This window comes from Centruroides vittatus, unplaced genomic scaffold (assembly GCF_030686945.1).
Source record: "Centruroides vittatus isolate TY-2023 unplaced genomic scaffold, ASM3068694v2 contig_754, whole genome shotgun sequence".
Taxonomy (NCBI): Eukaryota; Metazoa; Arthropoda; class Arachnida; order Scorpiones; family Buthidae; genus Centruroides; species Centruroides vittatus.
The window spans coordinates 1,591,084-1,607,891 of NW_027122490.1; the positions used below are offsets into that span (position 1 = coordinate 1,591,084).

At 27.1% G+C, this 16,808-nt stretch overlaps 1 protein-coding gene across 2 annotated transcripts in view; it reads left to right on the plus strand.

Annotated features, from left to right (window-relative positions):
- Hsl (hormone-sensitive lipase) overlaps window positions 1-12,223 on the plus strand; it is a 71,297-nt gene extending 59,074 nt beyond the window's left edge. The window contains exon 8 of one of the 2 annotated variants that reach the window (XM_067277729.1): window positions 11,406-12,223. In XM_067277729.1, coding sequence (XP_067133830.1) covers window positions 11,406-11,606 — 201 coding nt within the window. In that variant the 3' untranslated portion in view covers window positions 11,607-12,223. The remainder of the gene's footprint in view (window positions 1-11,405) is intronic. The other variant, XM_067277728.1, reaches the window with a different exon arrangement.
- Window positions 12,224-16,808: the final 4,585 nt, after the last annotated feature.

The window sequence follows — 16,808 nt, forward strand, 5'->3', positions numbered from 1 at the left end:
CTGACTGCTTGTACAAGTTTGTTTTAAACATGCAACTCAAAAAGTCCCAAAATGGCGTGTGTCCTGGTCCATAGCTTTTACAGTAGTCCAAACAAAGTTAAGGTAAACATTATTATAAAATAAAATGAGAGAAGTGGATACAGCATAAACAAATACATAAGTTATCAGATATTTATTTAATAGTAAGAAACAGAAACTAGTGTGACATTTGAGAGGGGGGAATGAAAGTAATTAAATAATTAAGAATAATGTTCATACGATTTTGAAATGGAGAGAAAAAGGTCAATGGTGAAACTCGCACACATCCAATTTCTCCCGATTTCTTAACAGATAAGACCAATTAAATGTCTCTTCGATTTAAACAATTAATACTAAGGTTTCCATATAACTCCTGACGTTAGTCACTACCGGCAATTAATTTAGTATGTTTGACAGTTGTTATCTCAATTTTGAAGTAAGATGAGTAACAATGCTGGATAGAAAGTGTCAATAATTCATCGACACATCCAACTCTTGACAGTTTGTATCCACACCATCCTGACCTAAATCAAACTTAGAACACATTACATCATAAGTTGCATCAGAATTCCTTCCAATAGTTTTCCTGCAAAATGCATGTAAAAAGGGGTCACACTCAAGCCTCCAGGTGATTGTCAAAAGGAACCCTCCAGGCAGGGGACTTCATTTGAACCTCTACTCACCTACCCTATCACAAGACTGTTCAGGAGTTGATCACCGCAGGTTAAGAGATATTTACTTAGAGAAATTAAACTCTCTTTCTGCCCGAATAGTTTATAAGGTAGACTAATGCTATGGTAGCAACCAAATTTCTTTGCTCGTACTAAAGACCAGAACAGCGACAGCCAGCCTAATTGATGTCTACTGGAGATGTGGCCTTGTTAATTGTCATGCCAATAAGGAATTATTTAGGATCTGTATCAACTTTCTGTTTTCATATTTCTCTGTATTCGCTTTGATGTTTATTAAATATTTTCTTTTTATAATTTACTGTTCGTCATCCTTGAGTACGGTCGACACCTTATCATGTCCTCTCTAACCCTCCCACTCAATTTATCGCCGCAGGCAATAAATTGAGTGGGAGGGTTCCTCTTAACCAGCGCCTTCCATTAACCTGCACCATCCTTAACCTGCACCATCCAGGGAGGGTTTGCTCTTAACCTGCGCCATCCATTGACGCAGTGATGGAACTCGCCATCCCGTTGCCGGTAAGCAGGGTCGAGCTCACAGTTCTTCATTCCCTCAGTTCTCACACTAGCAAAGATAAATAAGCAGAAAACAAGTAAAATAAAATTGTTTTTTAATTGATAAAATTTTAATCACCAATAGAAAAATCTGTATAAGATGCATCCCATAAATATAAAGGCACTAATAGATTTCCATATAAAATTATTTACACTGAAATCTTTGCAAAGATAATTTAACACCAGAAACCTATGGCTTAAATTTTTGACTTGCTTGAACATTCACAAATGTACGTATAAAAAATGATAATCATTTGTTGAGGCAGAAAAAATAAACAATAATTTTAAAGTTTAAATCACCTGACTTAATTTAAACTTATCTTGTCTACTAGTACTTTATCAATTAACAGGACTTAATAAGGACACAAAGACATATTAATTAAATAATTTTAAAAAATTACAATTAGTTTGACTGTCCCAAAAATATAAAGGCATATAATAAAATGAACTAAAACAATTAATGATATGTTAATAAATTTTATTTAACGATCATTTAATATCCAATGAAGCCTCCTTTGGCTAAAATAACTTTGTAAAAGCAGTCTGGCATTGAATGTACGAGTTTTTGAGGATAGATGTGCTTATTTCTTTCCAGTGATGGATTGTTTTAGTTCCTCCACACTGTTATATTGCTGCCCATTTGCATATAAAACTCTAGCCAGAATTTACCGAAGATTTTCCATTGGATTAAGATCAGGAAATAGAGTTGTCCATCAATAATGGCACTCCATTAGCTAAAAACCATTCATACATAGCTGTATGAATTAGAGCATTATCCTGTTGAAACAACTATTGATTTCCAGAAATACATTCCACAAAGAAAAGAGGTTGCTTGTTAATATGTCTTGATAATCATTTGTTTTGTAAAAAAAAGTAAGTGGAGTCTTTCCTTGCCAACTAAAACCACCCAATACCATAATTGAGCCACCACCTTGTTTTATAATTTGGACTATAGTCCTTCCCTTCTCAAATTATACCAGTAGTGGCTCCAATCATCTGGACCATTAAGGTTGAATTTTTTTCTCATCATTCTAGATAATTTGTTTCCATGTATTCATCCAGCTTATTTTTCCTTGGCCTATAGTAAACATTTCTTCTTGTGAGTGGGCTTTAGTGATGGGATAGGTTTTCTTGACTTAAATACAAGATGCTGGCATATCTGCACATTTCCAATAGTTGATTTGCAAACACTACACTTGAGTGTTGCTGCTCACTATTGAAATGATGATATATTGCTGGCAATCTGGTGAGCTTGTTTTACCCTGTTTGTAAACTATGAAGGGCATCCTGTGATTTCTTTTGATCATATTGGTTTTTCCAAGTTTAATAAAGTTGTTGATTGTAGTGGATGATCAATTTAATTTTTTAGTAATTGCTCTTGCACAGTAATTTTTACCTCTAAGAGCAAGAATTCCTTCTCTATTAGGGGTTTGCCTCAGCCCATTCTTAAATTAGTGATCCTAACCAACTACAGTAATTTCTAGTAGTTTTTGCTTGGTTAATGTTGACCCCTGGTATCTTAATATCAATCTGCCTTTATATTTTTTGGGTAATCAACTTTAAAGTAATTGTTTAAAATTATTTTCTGTTTTAATAAATCATTATTATTTTTTAAATATATGTTTTTAAAGATTTAAATAAACTAAAATTAAACAGAATTTGCAAATTTTTCTGTATGAATGATTTTACAAGGGAAAGTTTTCTCATGTCAATCTTATATTTTAACAAAATATATATCATATATCATATAATAGAAGGAAAAAAATAAGAAAACCCATGGCTTTTCTTTTATCTGTCAGGTCAATCATTTGCAAGAAATAGGGTTCTAAAATCTTCTAATGTAATTCATATAGAAATATAGCATTGATGGTGCATTGGTAACATTGTGTCTGGACTGGGCATTATAATGAATTATGTGCTGCTCTTCATAAAAACATTTAATATGTGCATAGCAGAAGTTACAATATGTGACAGAAGAGAACATTATAAGTTTTTCTAATATTATTGATGTAAATTTTACATTTCCCAAAACAAAATGTTCATTAGATGATTGTGATAGAAATGCCTTCATTTCATGTGCTCATGGTAAACAATTAATTAGTCTTAAACATCGTATTTTTCCTTTACATTTATGTTAAACCATAAAAAGTAAAAACCTCGAGCAGAATTAATCCCTTAATATTTCCAGTGTATATTCACAATGCTACCACTGTGCCACTAGTGCTATATTTCTATATGAACTAGAACATTTTAGAATTGTATTTCTTGTAAAAAATTGACCTGACAGATAAATGAAAAAATATGAGTCGTCTTATTTATTTTGCTATGGAATGATGTATATATATTTTATTAACACATAAGACTGACATTGTTTACTTAGTTTTCTTTAGTTTTCTAATGAAGTTATTGAAACAATTTTCTAAGTCTACAGTTATCAAAAAATTCTTGGTCTTTCCAAACTCCTTCAAAGCTTTTAGTAAAAGCTTAAAAACTTGTGCTTGATTTAAACTCAGGTTCTTCTTTTAGTTGATCATTGTCTTTAGTTTCAAGTCTGCAATAAATTTTTGTCTTTCATATATTATGGTACTTCTAAGTAACAAAAAAGTTTAAGTTGTAAGACTAAATAATTAACACAATATAACTTGAACCTCATATGAAATATCACATAAAAACAAAGTAAAAATATACATATACACTGAGTGCAGCATTAACAGTTTTTTATTTTTACTAGTGTTTTCAATGAACTTATGTTTTGGTATACTGGCACAATGAAGTGCCAGTATACCAAATATAAATAACAACACTGTTTCAATTGTACCAAAGAACTTATGTTTATCGTCTTCAGACAAACAAAATTTAAAAATAGAACACAATATTCTAACGTAAATGGAACAAATATCATTCAAATTGAAATTAAGTCATTATGGGCATGATCAAAATTCGATTATGCAAGATATTGAAACATCATGCAGCACATGTGTGGATATACACACCCACATCGAAGGTATGATGGCAGATACATATCACTGTTTAGCCATTTATATAGGACAACCCACACACTGGGCTGTTCTGTATAAACGCTGCAACACTCCCCACTTGTGTGTGGGAGTGTTGCATGGTTGCAAGGTTGTTGTAAGGAGATTTCCATATGAAAATGAATTTCTGGTCGTTGCAGTGTCTGAGTAGCGTTGTTTGAATCCATAACAAGTTGTAGTTCTGTTTGAGCACCTTTTTTTGCAAGCTCCTTGGTATGCTTTTCTTTTACCACATCATCGTGGTGCTTGGTTAGGTGGCTAGCAAGCATTCATGTTGTGGCCCCAATGTTCCTTATGTTCACCCTGTGCAGGATTTTCTAACAGTACAGCATAGGCTTCCCAACTATTCAGAGGTGGAAAGTTTATCCCAATCATTGCAGATGAGTCTGCATAAATTTGGTAGTGGGGATAGTGGCAGGAGAAAGTTATGTTGCCTGAATATAGGGGAAATGCATATGAAGAGGAGTCTGAGGTATGGTAATGATGATTGAACTATTGACATCTCCCTCTTGTTACAGTGTTGTGCTTCAAAATCTCTCCTTACAACAACTTTGGAGCCAAGCAACACTCTCACTTGACCTACCCAACATGTGGGTTGCCCTATATAAACAGCTAAAAAGTGATATGCATCTGCCATCACATCTTTAACATGGGTGTATATCCACACATGTACTGCATGATATTTCAATATCTTGTCTAATCAAATTTTGACCATGCTCAAAATGACTTTTTAATTTAAATGACATTTGTTCCATTTACATTAGAATATTGTGTTCTATTTTTAAATTTTGTTTGCCTGAAGTTGATGAACATAAATTGTAAAAGCCTTACCGTCCTTAAATTCTAATATTATTGTTAATTGTCTACTTGGACTTTATTACTACAGAAATTATTACTACAGGTGATATAATAAAGAAATTTTGTTCTTTCCTGAACTAACTGTCATTACTGTGCCAATCTTTAAACACCAGTATAAAGTCCTATTAATAAGTAAAGTCCAAGTAGACAATTAACAATACAGTCAAACCTGTTTTTATGCGGGGGATAGGGACCGCATAAAAGAAAATGCATTAAAAAAAATTGCGCGAAACTTCACAAGTGGCTATAAAAAATAGTTTTCGCAACACAATTTAAAAAATATTTTTTTTTTATGCAGTGAATAGGGACCGCATAAAAAAAGTCTCACGTAGAAAATAACTCGAAACCGTAGGAAATAACTAGGAATTGCTTTTTTAACTCCTTGGGCCTTTTTCTGCAACACCTAATGGGGAAAAAAATCCTCTAAGAATTTTAATTTTTATATTAATTAATTATTTCCACTTAAATACGAATCTAACATTAAAAAGTTAAAAATAATCGTTAAATAATGATTTTATTTGATAAATATAGCTGCAGCAAGTGTTATTTCATTTAACAAGGAGTGAAATTTCACACCTGCAGTCTAAAGCTGGAGGGGAGCTAACTTACAGCATCTGTTCAAATATAACATAATATTTATGGTTTTTATGCTATTAAAATAAGAGGGGACCGAAATAAACGTATGAGAAAAAAATTTTACTGAATAAAAAATGAAAAAACCTGCTGATGTCATAGAAAACAACCAATAGAGTTTTTAAAAATTTTACAGGAGTCAATTATGTTCCAATTTGATTGAAATTTTCATATACCGCACAAAAAAATCACACAAAACAAGTCGCACAAATAAAAATCACACAGAAAAAGACCGCACAAAAACAGGTTTGACTGTAATATTGATGAACATAAGTTTGTTGAAAGCACTAGCAAAAATAAAAAAACTGTTAATGTTGCACTCAGTGTATATTTTTACTTTCCTTTTAAATAATTAACAATATGTAACAATGTTTTTAAATTTAATTTTTACATTTGTTATTAAATAATATAATATTTTCCACAAAATGGCCTGGTAGGAATATCAACACCAATAAACAGATTAGTTTGATTATAAACAGAGTAATTCATAGGATGAATTGTAAACCTTTTGAGATACTAGCTAAAAAGAACAGTCTGTATGCAGCCTGCAGCCTTTTTATAAATGGCACTTTTCAACAAATGTGCCTGTAACACATACAAAGTTATTAATCATTACTGCACAACTTCTTTATTACATCTTTGCAGTCTTTGACTTATAAATACACAAACTACCAATTATTTTTAGTTTTATAATAATAATATACTAAAAATTATTTACTCAATTATTATGGAAAAGTATATAAAACTTTATAAACTGAAGTTAAAATACTTCTTAACATGTAACACATTTATGTAAGGTAACATTTAATTTGAAAAATGATCTTATTTGTTAATTTTGATACATAGTAACATTCCTTAGAACATTTTATAACTGTCCCTGCTATGATAACCCCTTTAAATGACCTAAAAACAAAAACTTTCATAAAAAAGCTTTACATATTCACATTAAATAATCAATGAAACAATTCATATTGATTTATTTTAATACGAGTATTATTATTAGCGAGGTTGTGGCTGAAGTTTTCATCTCTAAAACCTGAACGTCAAGTGCTGCTAACTTGTAAGCGGCTCTCGATGTTCACGTTTCAGAGTTTTAGAGATGAAAACTTCAGCCACAACCTCGCTATTAATAAATTAAATCTTAATTTTAAAAATTTGCAATAGTCACTAATATAGAGATTTAACAAAATTATGGTTATTTTAATAAATACTCTTTTGGTTTAAAATTTTCTATTACAACAAAAGAAAAATTTTTATTTTGTAAAGTAAATATTCTTAATAAATGAGCAAAAGTAAGAAATATGTGAAATTAAAGGCAAAGTTAATTTAAATTTCTTACTTTTTTAAATCTGTATATCAGGATGTTATAAAATCATATAATAAAAATTTTTTTTAGATGTTGCAAATTGTTATATTATAATACCAGTACATTATTAAAAGACTAAAAACATACTTTCATTTAAAATTAAAATTAAATTAAAAGATTATCAATTTAAGGCAATATTGTAATAAATAAAAATCACACTTAAAAACACATTTCTAACTTTTATAATACAATTGTACTGCTTGATTCTACTGTATTTAATTAATGAATATATAAAATCTTAATTTCTGTGAACATTATTGATTAGCAATTTTTTAATAATCCTAAAATTTTTAATTGAAAAACATAAAAGTTAATGTGCAAGTTTAAATTTTACTTTGCAAAATTAAACAGTGTAAATTTACCATAAACTAATAAAACAATAATATTTTCTCATAAAAAAATGATTTTGATGTTATTTCATGATTTATGACTTTGAAATTATGGAAAAAACAACATTTTTTAATATAACAATTTAATTAATTATTTTCTATATACTCTAATATAAAACTAGTGTATTATATTATGAAATTAAGATCTGCTACGAAAAATCAGATCTATAAAGTGGCACAAAACTATACATAGCAGTACAGTATATTAAAATACAGTATATAATATATCACAAAATATTTATCTTGTAAAGATCATCTCATTTATTTTTTTATAAGATAAATAACTGCAACTTATATATACTTAATCTAATGAATCATTGTAAATATTTTAAACAATAAAAAGTAATACATACAGAAAAATATTTTCCAGTGAAAATAAAGAATTAAAATAAATACTGTGATTAGCAAAAGAAACTTTGTTTATAAAATAACAATTGAATCTAATCATAATTATTTGTGTAAAGATTTATGATAGTTATAAACAGTGCTGAAGCTAGAGAGATGCAACATGTGGACCAGGCACAGGGCCCAGGCAAAGGAAACATTAAAATCGGATATTCAAAAAATGATCAGTAATCCATAATGTTTTTAGTTAATGTTAAAAAATAGCTGATCATTTCTATTTTGTATTTTTTCCCCCCAAAAAAGAGAAGGGCAAAAATAAATTCTTGCATAGGGCATATGAAAAGCTAGTTACAGCACTGGTTATAAATTTCAGATACATTTTATATATTAAAAGTTTAATTCTTAATCACAATATGAAAATATACCTAATAATAAAATAGGTATTAAGTTGTACTTTCTAATTATGCTACTAGAGACCCAATATGAACTGAATTAGAATATATTTAAATGGATAATTATAAGGCACAAAGCATATAATTCCCTGAGTGGCAGAAAGATAATTTTGACAATGGTCAAAACTATCTAATTGTCATATATCTAAGAATCTAACAAATGAAATTGAGATTGAATCAATAAATTATTATTATTATTGTAGTAATAGGTTTTTGTATATGAATTTTTAAATTATTATTTCTTTCTCATTTTTTTAGACTAAAAAAAGTTAAAAATAATCTTAGCAAATCTGGCAATAAATCTAAAGAGTTTTTTAAGTATAATTCCATGCAAAGAACTTAATTTAGAATTATAGATGTCAGTTTACTTTTATGTTTTTCAATTAAAAAATTTAGGATTATTCCAAAATTGCTAATTAATAATGTTCACAGAAATTAAGATTTTATATATTCATTAATTAAATACAGCAGAATCAAGTACTACAATTGCATTATAAAGTTAGAAATGTGTTTTTAAAAGTGTGATTTTTATTTATTACAATATTGCTTTAAATTGATAATCTTTAATTTAAATTTTAAATGAAAGTATGTTTTTAGTCTTTTAATAATGTACTGGTATCATAATATAACAATTTGCAACATCTAAAAAAATTTTAACATAAAATGAATGCTTTATATATATAGTTATAAGACATGAAGAATGTGAAGATTTTGTAAAATTCCTTTAAAAATCAAATAATAGTATCTTGATAGAACTGTAGATGTTTTAACAAGCTTAATCAGAATTTTATCCATTTAGGCAAACTAAAAATAAATGATATGCAATAAAAAAGTTTTTATAAACATTTCATTGTTAATAATAAGTTGAATTATCATATAATAGTAAGTTATAGATTTCCATTTTCCCTTTAAGAATGTAGGATTTCTCACAAAATTTTCCAAGTAATACCTCTTTTACATCTTTTCTCAATTGAAAAATGTCCACTTTTGGGAAAAATCCCTTAATCTGACAACTTTGATATTGAAACTGAATGAGATGCCAAAATTGCAATTTTATATATTGATGGCAATTATGAAAAGTATTCCTTATAAAATACTATGGCTTTGTGAATAGGTTAACTATTAATTAACAAGTGTTTCAGATTTGAATGGTTTGGAATGTGTTCTTAAATCATTTTGAACAATAAGAACAAGAAAGAAGAAATGCTTTTTGTTGTATTCATTTAAAGTAAAGAAATATTTTTAAAGAATATTATAAAGTATATTTGAGTGTGCTTGTTGTTATTGTTACAAATTATATAAATTTAAATTAAGAATTATGAAAATATTTAATATATGAAAGTTTTCTTCATTATGCATTTAATTTTTTTTTCCTTTTGTATCAATTTCAATTTTTCCATTTGTTTTGTTATTTTTATTCATCTTATCTGTACTTCTTGCTATTCAATTTCATCTTTATTCATAGCATTCACAGTAATACTATCACTTTTTAAATTCAAGAGCTCAGAGTTAATAAAAATGTTCTGAAATCCTATTACCTGGGATATATTCTTTTTTTATTGAACCACAAAAGTCCTAGGTAATAGAATTTTAGAGAATATTGAAATTTTAAGCTTTTAATCTTGGATATTCTTATATTATATCTATATAATACTCCTATATAAAGTAGAATTTCAATATATCCATTCATACATATCATAGCATATTATAATAGGAGTACTGTTGAAAGATTAAATGTATTTTATATGAAACTGTTTATTTGCGACATTGAATTCTGATGATTGAAATCTTTTTAGTATCAAAATGATATCACAGTAGTGTTTTGTGTAAAATATATATTACTTTATTTATTATCAGTAATTTTATATTCAATAAATGCTTGATCAGTGGTGATCAGGGTGTTAGGTGTCTAATTATCATAAAGAAAATTCAATATAAAATTAATTAAAAAGCAAACAAACTTGCACCATCACTTAAAAATTCATATGTATGCATTTGAATTTTTAAGGATACTGGATAAAATAAATGCATATGTTGCATTTATTTTATCCAGTATCCTTTTCATTAAAAAATCTTCTATCAAATCTTTCCAAATTTAAGAATTTTTCCAGGGGGTACTGGGGTTATCTTGAAGTCAGTCACCTCCAGACCGCTACAACTTATCCGCAACCTACAAATGGAGGATTCCCCGTTTCTATTGCTTGGTCCTCTATATCTTCAGCATCATGAAAAAACAATTCTACACTACTGATTAATTAATAAGGATGTCTGTACTTATATAGTAATTCAAACTAACTTGTAAGTGCTAACAATTTTTCCAGTTTAGTTTCATGGACTTCATATAAACCTGCGTTGCAACAATAATAATCTGTTTTTTATAAGAGGTTTTTCTTGATTCCTCATGTTTCTCAGAACATTTGGAGTGATTTTTCATTTACGAATCATATTATTAAGCATTAATGATTTTTCATTTACGAATCATATTATTAAGCATTAATCCTGAGAGTGTACATACTAATTTTATTATTCATAAAACAAACTATATTAGAAATTGGTAAACTTGTTTGATCGAACATACATATGAACTTCTTTTAATGCTATGTTTATATCTATGGTTTTCAGAATCTCAATCAAAGCATACTCAGCTTTTGATAGTTATCTTGATGATAAAATATATTAAAACAGAAAAATATTCTTTTCCATTTATATATTAATTATATTAATATGTAATATTATATAAAATATATTGTAATATAATGATTTATGGTCATCTTTATGCCTGATATCATTTTTGAGAAGTTTAAAGCATTTATCTTTTAGGTAACGGTTTGAGTTTATTCATTATTTTTAAAATTTATTTAGAAATATATATTGAAAAATTGTTAAGTAAAATTTTTGAATTTTTTATCTTTAAACTATTATTTTCAAAATTGCAAATAATACATAACAACTTTATTTTAATACAGATAATATAATTATGGCATGTATATTTATTTATTAGTATTAAAATTTAATTTATATTGTAAAACTTTTTATTTCATAATAAATTTCAATTTTATTTACAGTCTACAAACTTTGATCCATGCTTGGATGATACGATTATGTTTGGAAGAAGATTAAAATCATTGGGGAAAACAGTTCATGTAGATATCGTGGATAAACTTCCACATGGATTTTTGAATTTTTTGCCATTTTGTAAAGAAGCACACGATGGTTCTCGACTTTGTGTACAGAGAATTCGAGAAGCCTTACAACTCGAATCCTGAAAGGCGTTACAGTTTAGGGAAACAAACCAATATTTATAAGTTAAAAGTATGATAAATTCCATTGCTTAATTTTTTTCTTACTCATCTATTAATAAAATAAATTTTTACTTAGCAAATAGTTTCTATTTATCTGAAACTGTTTGCAGAAAATTTGCTACATCGATCATATTCTTTGTGATCGTTCTTCGATGTAAAACAAAAAAAAACATTGAAAAAAATATAAATTTATATACTATAATATAAACGGTATATATATAATGCATCATATATTTGTTACTGCAATTTATATTTTTATGTTGTGTACTTATTGTTATATATGTATTCAGTATATTACAAATTTGAAATAATTAAACAATAGCAATAATATATACATTTTTTATTTTGAAATATTTTTGCAAAATAATTTATTTTATTGTTAAATTATTCGTGACTAAATGTTAGTAAATTATGTAAAACGATATAATTGTTTCATTATCAAAATCCTATTTAAGTATGTTCTTAGATAACAATTAATACATAGCAATAGGAATTTTATGAAGAATTGTATGTCCACTTGTAGCAAAAAATTTTGTGCAATGAACTTTTTTAAATTAAAAATGAAATTTAATAATAAAATGCTCACTTTAATGAATTTTTAAGTTATGTTGTAAATATGTATTATTACATTATTACATTATTAATATGTATTATTACATTAAAAGTTGTTTAAAATTATTTTAAACTGTTGAATATTAATGATTTAATAATAATAATTATCATTGTTTTCTAAATACATTTAAATATTCTAAATATATAGAGTTTTTTAAATTTCTAATCCTGTGTTTGCAAGATTAAGTACAGTAAACAAACTCAGATGAAATTAAATTATAAAATTAGGAGATAAATATTAATTGCATTTCAAAATAAAATATTTAACCATGCTGATAAATTATTGAAATGAAAATGCAACAGTTATTAATTCAAATGAAATTAATAACTTGCATTTATTTACATTAAAACACTACAATTTTAAATTATTTTTTTAATTGTATTAATTATGTAATATTCTGATAAAATATTTTTTTAAATCATAATAATAATTAATTTTTCAATTAAAAAAACAAGTTTTTAAAATAAAAAAATTTCTTACTGAATTCTCAAATGATGAAATTAAATTTAGATTATTGTAACATCAGATTTTCTTTTTTACTGACAAGTTACATTATAAGTACATTATACCAATATTTACTAAAAGTATTAGGAGCTTTTTTTTTCTCTTATTGACCAAATAATGTCTTAAGTTAATTCTGCTACCAAGAAAACTTAAATACAACTAAGTTTAGTTGTAATTAAAATTTGCTTCAGTTCTTTTAGGAATTTTGAAATTTTACGAACACTTAATAGGGAAAAAAATTGTTTGAAACTTCAAACTTAACGAAGAAAAGAATTATAGTACCTATCTACGTATATACATACAAAAATACTATAATTTCTGTACATTATAGTGTGAATATCATACAAAAAAATTCATATTGTAACTATCTTCGGGGAAAATATTTCGTATTTAAATGAGTTCGTAATAAGTTCAAGAAAAGTGGTATTAAAGAAATAGTGTATAAACGATTCTTTCGACGATGATGATTCTTTATAAATTTCTCCTCACTAAATGCATTCTTGCTGTCGGATAATAATAATCTTCAATTTATTATTATTATTTTATCAATAGTTCTTATTTTTACATTTTAAAAATTACTATTTGACAATAAAAGTGAAAAAATGTCATTCTTTTATGACATTTTGAAAGTTGTAAGAAGAATAGGGCCTACATACGATTAATTCCCAGTTTTTATATTTCTTGTTATTTAAATCACTTTGGTTTATTTCTTAATTTATAAAACAGATTCTTCTTTAAATAATTGCAACCACGTCTGAAAATATAGAATACTATTATACGAACAGTGCGATTCGTGGCATTCATTACTCGCGCATATTGACTGCGATTCCATTGCTAGTCATTCACTTACACTGTAATGGGCGTAATTGTGACGAACCACATAGGCTTTTATGAAAGTTGCTCTGCAATAATCAATCAATGAAATGTAAAAAATAAAATTTTTTGAAGTAAGGAACATGAAAATGTAGCACCTTAATAGGGGCCATTTTCCTCAAAAGACCTTCCGGGAGGCATCCTGCCTCGGCAGATCGTCCACGTGTCGCATAGTCATAACCAAATAAGCCAATTTAATATAAATTAATAAAACCACGAGAACAAGAAATAAAGAGTACACTATTCAATTATTGTATTTTATAAATTACTGTGCGTAAACAATAAACTATTTTCGTTTAAAGGGAAAAGACTATCTAAAAAAGGAATATGTTTGTTGCTTCAAAAAAGTATTCGCTTTTTAAGCAGTACAAATTTTTTAGGTTAAAAATTAACAATTTATTGATTTGTTTCGGAATAATTTGACATACAGTTTATTTAGTATTACATTTATATGAGTTCTTTAATTTTTATATACAGTTTTCCAGCATATGCTACAACTTATCAGCAGTAGTTATTTAAAGACATAATTACTGTTAGATTTTGAAATTTTTGAATCTTTTCTTTCTTGTCGGAATTTATTTTTAACACAAATATACAGTATAGCTTTATGTTGCATAATGTTTTGCTCCGCTTTTTATGTTTTTCACCAAGGCTTGGGAGTACCCACTTTTATCATGCTGAGTGTGTATAATTCAACCAAAAGCAATCTACCATTATGCTCCAGCACTTGACCTGGCCTAATATCATTAGCTCTTTCTACATAATTACACTTCCAGTTTGATATTAGGCTTTGATATTTACTACTATGTTAATTTGTAAAATCCGGTATATTGAGTATATATTTTACGTTTAATATAAAGAAATATTTTTCTTTTGTAAACTTTATGTGATTTAAAATGTATTTTAACCAAGAAAATTACTTTGAAAATATTATACGTATAATAATGTACATACATTCTTGAACAGAAAAATGAACACTTAATTTAACAAATTCTATTACAGAATTGGGAGCGGATACATGAAGTCCGTAGAGATTGTACAGTACACAAAATGATTAAAAGAATAGAATGATGTAATACTGGTTAATAAGAATAGTGCTCAGAGCCACCTTGAGCCAATTGAATCGTTTGGGCCCATTTGGATCCAGCGCTAGGAGTATACTTTCAGAGAAGAGATGACATTTTCATTCTAAAACCAAAATTACTGCCTCATTTTGTGATAATTGCAGATTTTAAGATTTAGTAACGTTGTATGCATATAAAACTTTTAGTAGTTTAATGATGCCAATCAGATCTGTTACTAAGGCTGGGTCACATAAAGCTTATATTCCTATGCTTATTGTTTAGAGTTGCCAGGATAGATATAGATCATATTAAAGCTTCTCGCATGGGGATTTATAAAAGAGTTCAGGCGTAGATTTGTAAATTTTATTTTTAAATTATAAAATAAAGTACAGGTCTCTGGGCGAAGTACTCTCTAGAGAACATAGATCTAATCTTGGCAATTTTGAAGGACGATGATATTAATGATATAATTTTATTAAAATCAATATTAAGATTTTATATGTAATTTATAAAGGTATATTGTAATTATTTGAATATCACTACATCATTATTTATTTTTATGCCAGAGAAGATTAGATTTTATATATTCGAATATGAGAAAACATAATATATCAAAGATTGCCATAGTAATAAATCTCTTTCAAATACCCGTCAGTAAAATAAAATATATAAAGTAGAAAATACACGCAACATAAAAAGATTTGTTATTTATTGTACGGAATGTCGAATAGAAAGTACTAGTAAAATATTCGAATTTAGATATTTTAATATACCGGTATATATTTTTTGAAATGTATCAAAATTTATATTTTTCGATTCTTAAAAAAATTTCTTTTATAGTTTAGTTCCAAATAAATATAAATTTTGAATCATAAACAATTTTTATGTAAATTTTTGATATTATTTATTCGTTAAAACCTAAAGAAAAATCAATTCTCTAACGTGATTAAAGTTTTATTTACAGAAATATTTTGAAGATTAATTTTGTAATATAATTAAAAATTATGATCAAAGAAAGTGTGATTTCTGTTCTATTATAATAAATTGTATCCTTATGAAGTTTATTACCTGATTCTAAAATAAGATGATGATGATGATAATACCGTAAATACATAGATCTGCGTCACGCTTTCTCTACCCGGACCTGAAGTTAAATTCTATTTACATGAAATTTGAATGACCCGGCTACGGAGGGGCCTCAAAATTTAATATAGAAAACATGATTTGAAAATGATAAAAATTAAAACGTCTTTTGATAAAAGAATGTTGATGTTGTTCGTATATTTTTTATAGATTTCGGATAGAGGTATATGATCCAAACTTGTCTGACTTTAGCCTCATCCCATTCCTCTCATCTCTTGTACTCGTATATGAGAACTCTTAATGATTTGAAATGTATTCTTGTGTTTTATACTGTGTGCAAAATATATTTTGCCACAGACTAATACATATGAGAAGAAAAGTTAATTATAAATATGATACGCAATATTAACTTAACCACGTAGTAGTTGAGTGGCTTATATGAAAAACAAAACGCTTTAAAAGTAAAAAGAAAATATAAAAAAGTCAGTCAAATCTTCTAAAAAAATTTATCTTCCTAAACATAAGCATATTATGTTCTGCTGTTAAAAGTTTTTGCATTAATTCTATCATTTTCCAGAAAAAATCTATCAGTGAGTCGCGTAACTTTCCCGACTGCTATGATATTTTATTTTAAAAATAACATTTATATTATTGTATTAATCATAAGAAATAAAAATGTGTGTGGCGCCATCTGTTATAATTTTTTGATATAAAAAACTTTTTATATTATTAATTATTATAAAATGACAAAAAGCTTAATTTTGAAGATAGAGATGAGTTTTCGAAGTGATTCTTAATGTCCGAACGCCCGTGAGTTACTGAAAATTCTGAAATGCACTGTTCACATTTCACTTTGTCAATACGATCACATTTTTTCAAAACGGATAATCCTTTTTTTAATTCATCGGTGAACACACAGTTTCTTCTTGGCATTTTGGAAATTAAATTAATTTAATGTACAGTACAAAATAATCGCAAATGTGGATTAACAATTCGAACTCTACTAAGATAGGACATGCTCAACAATGA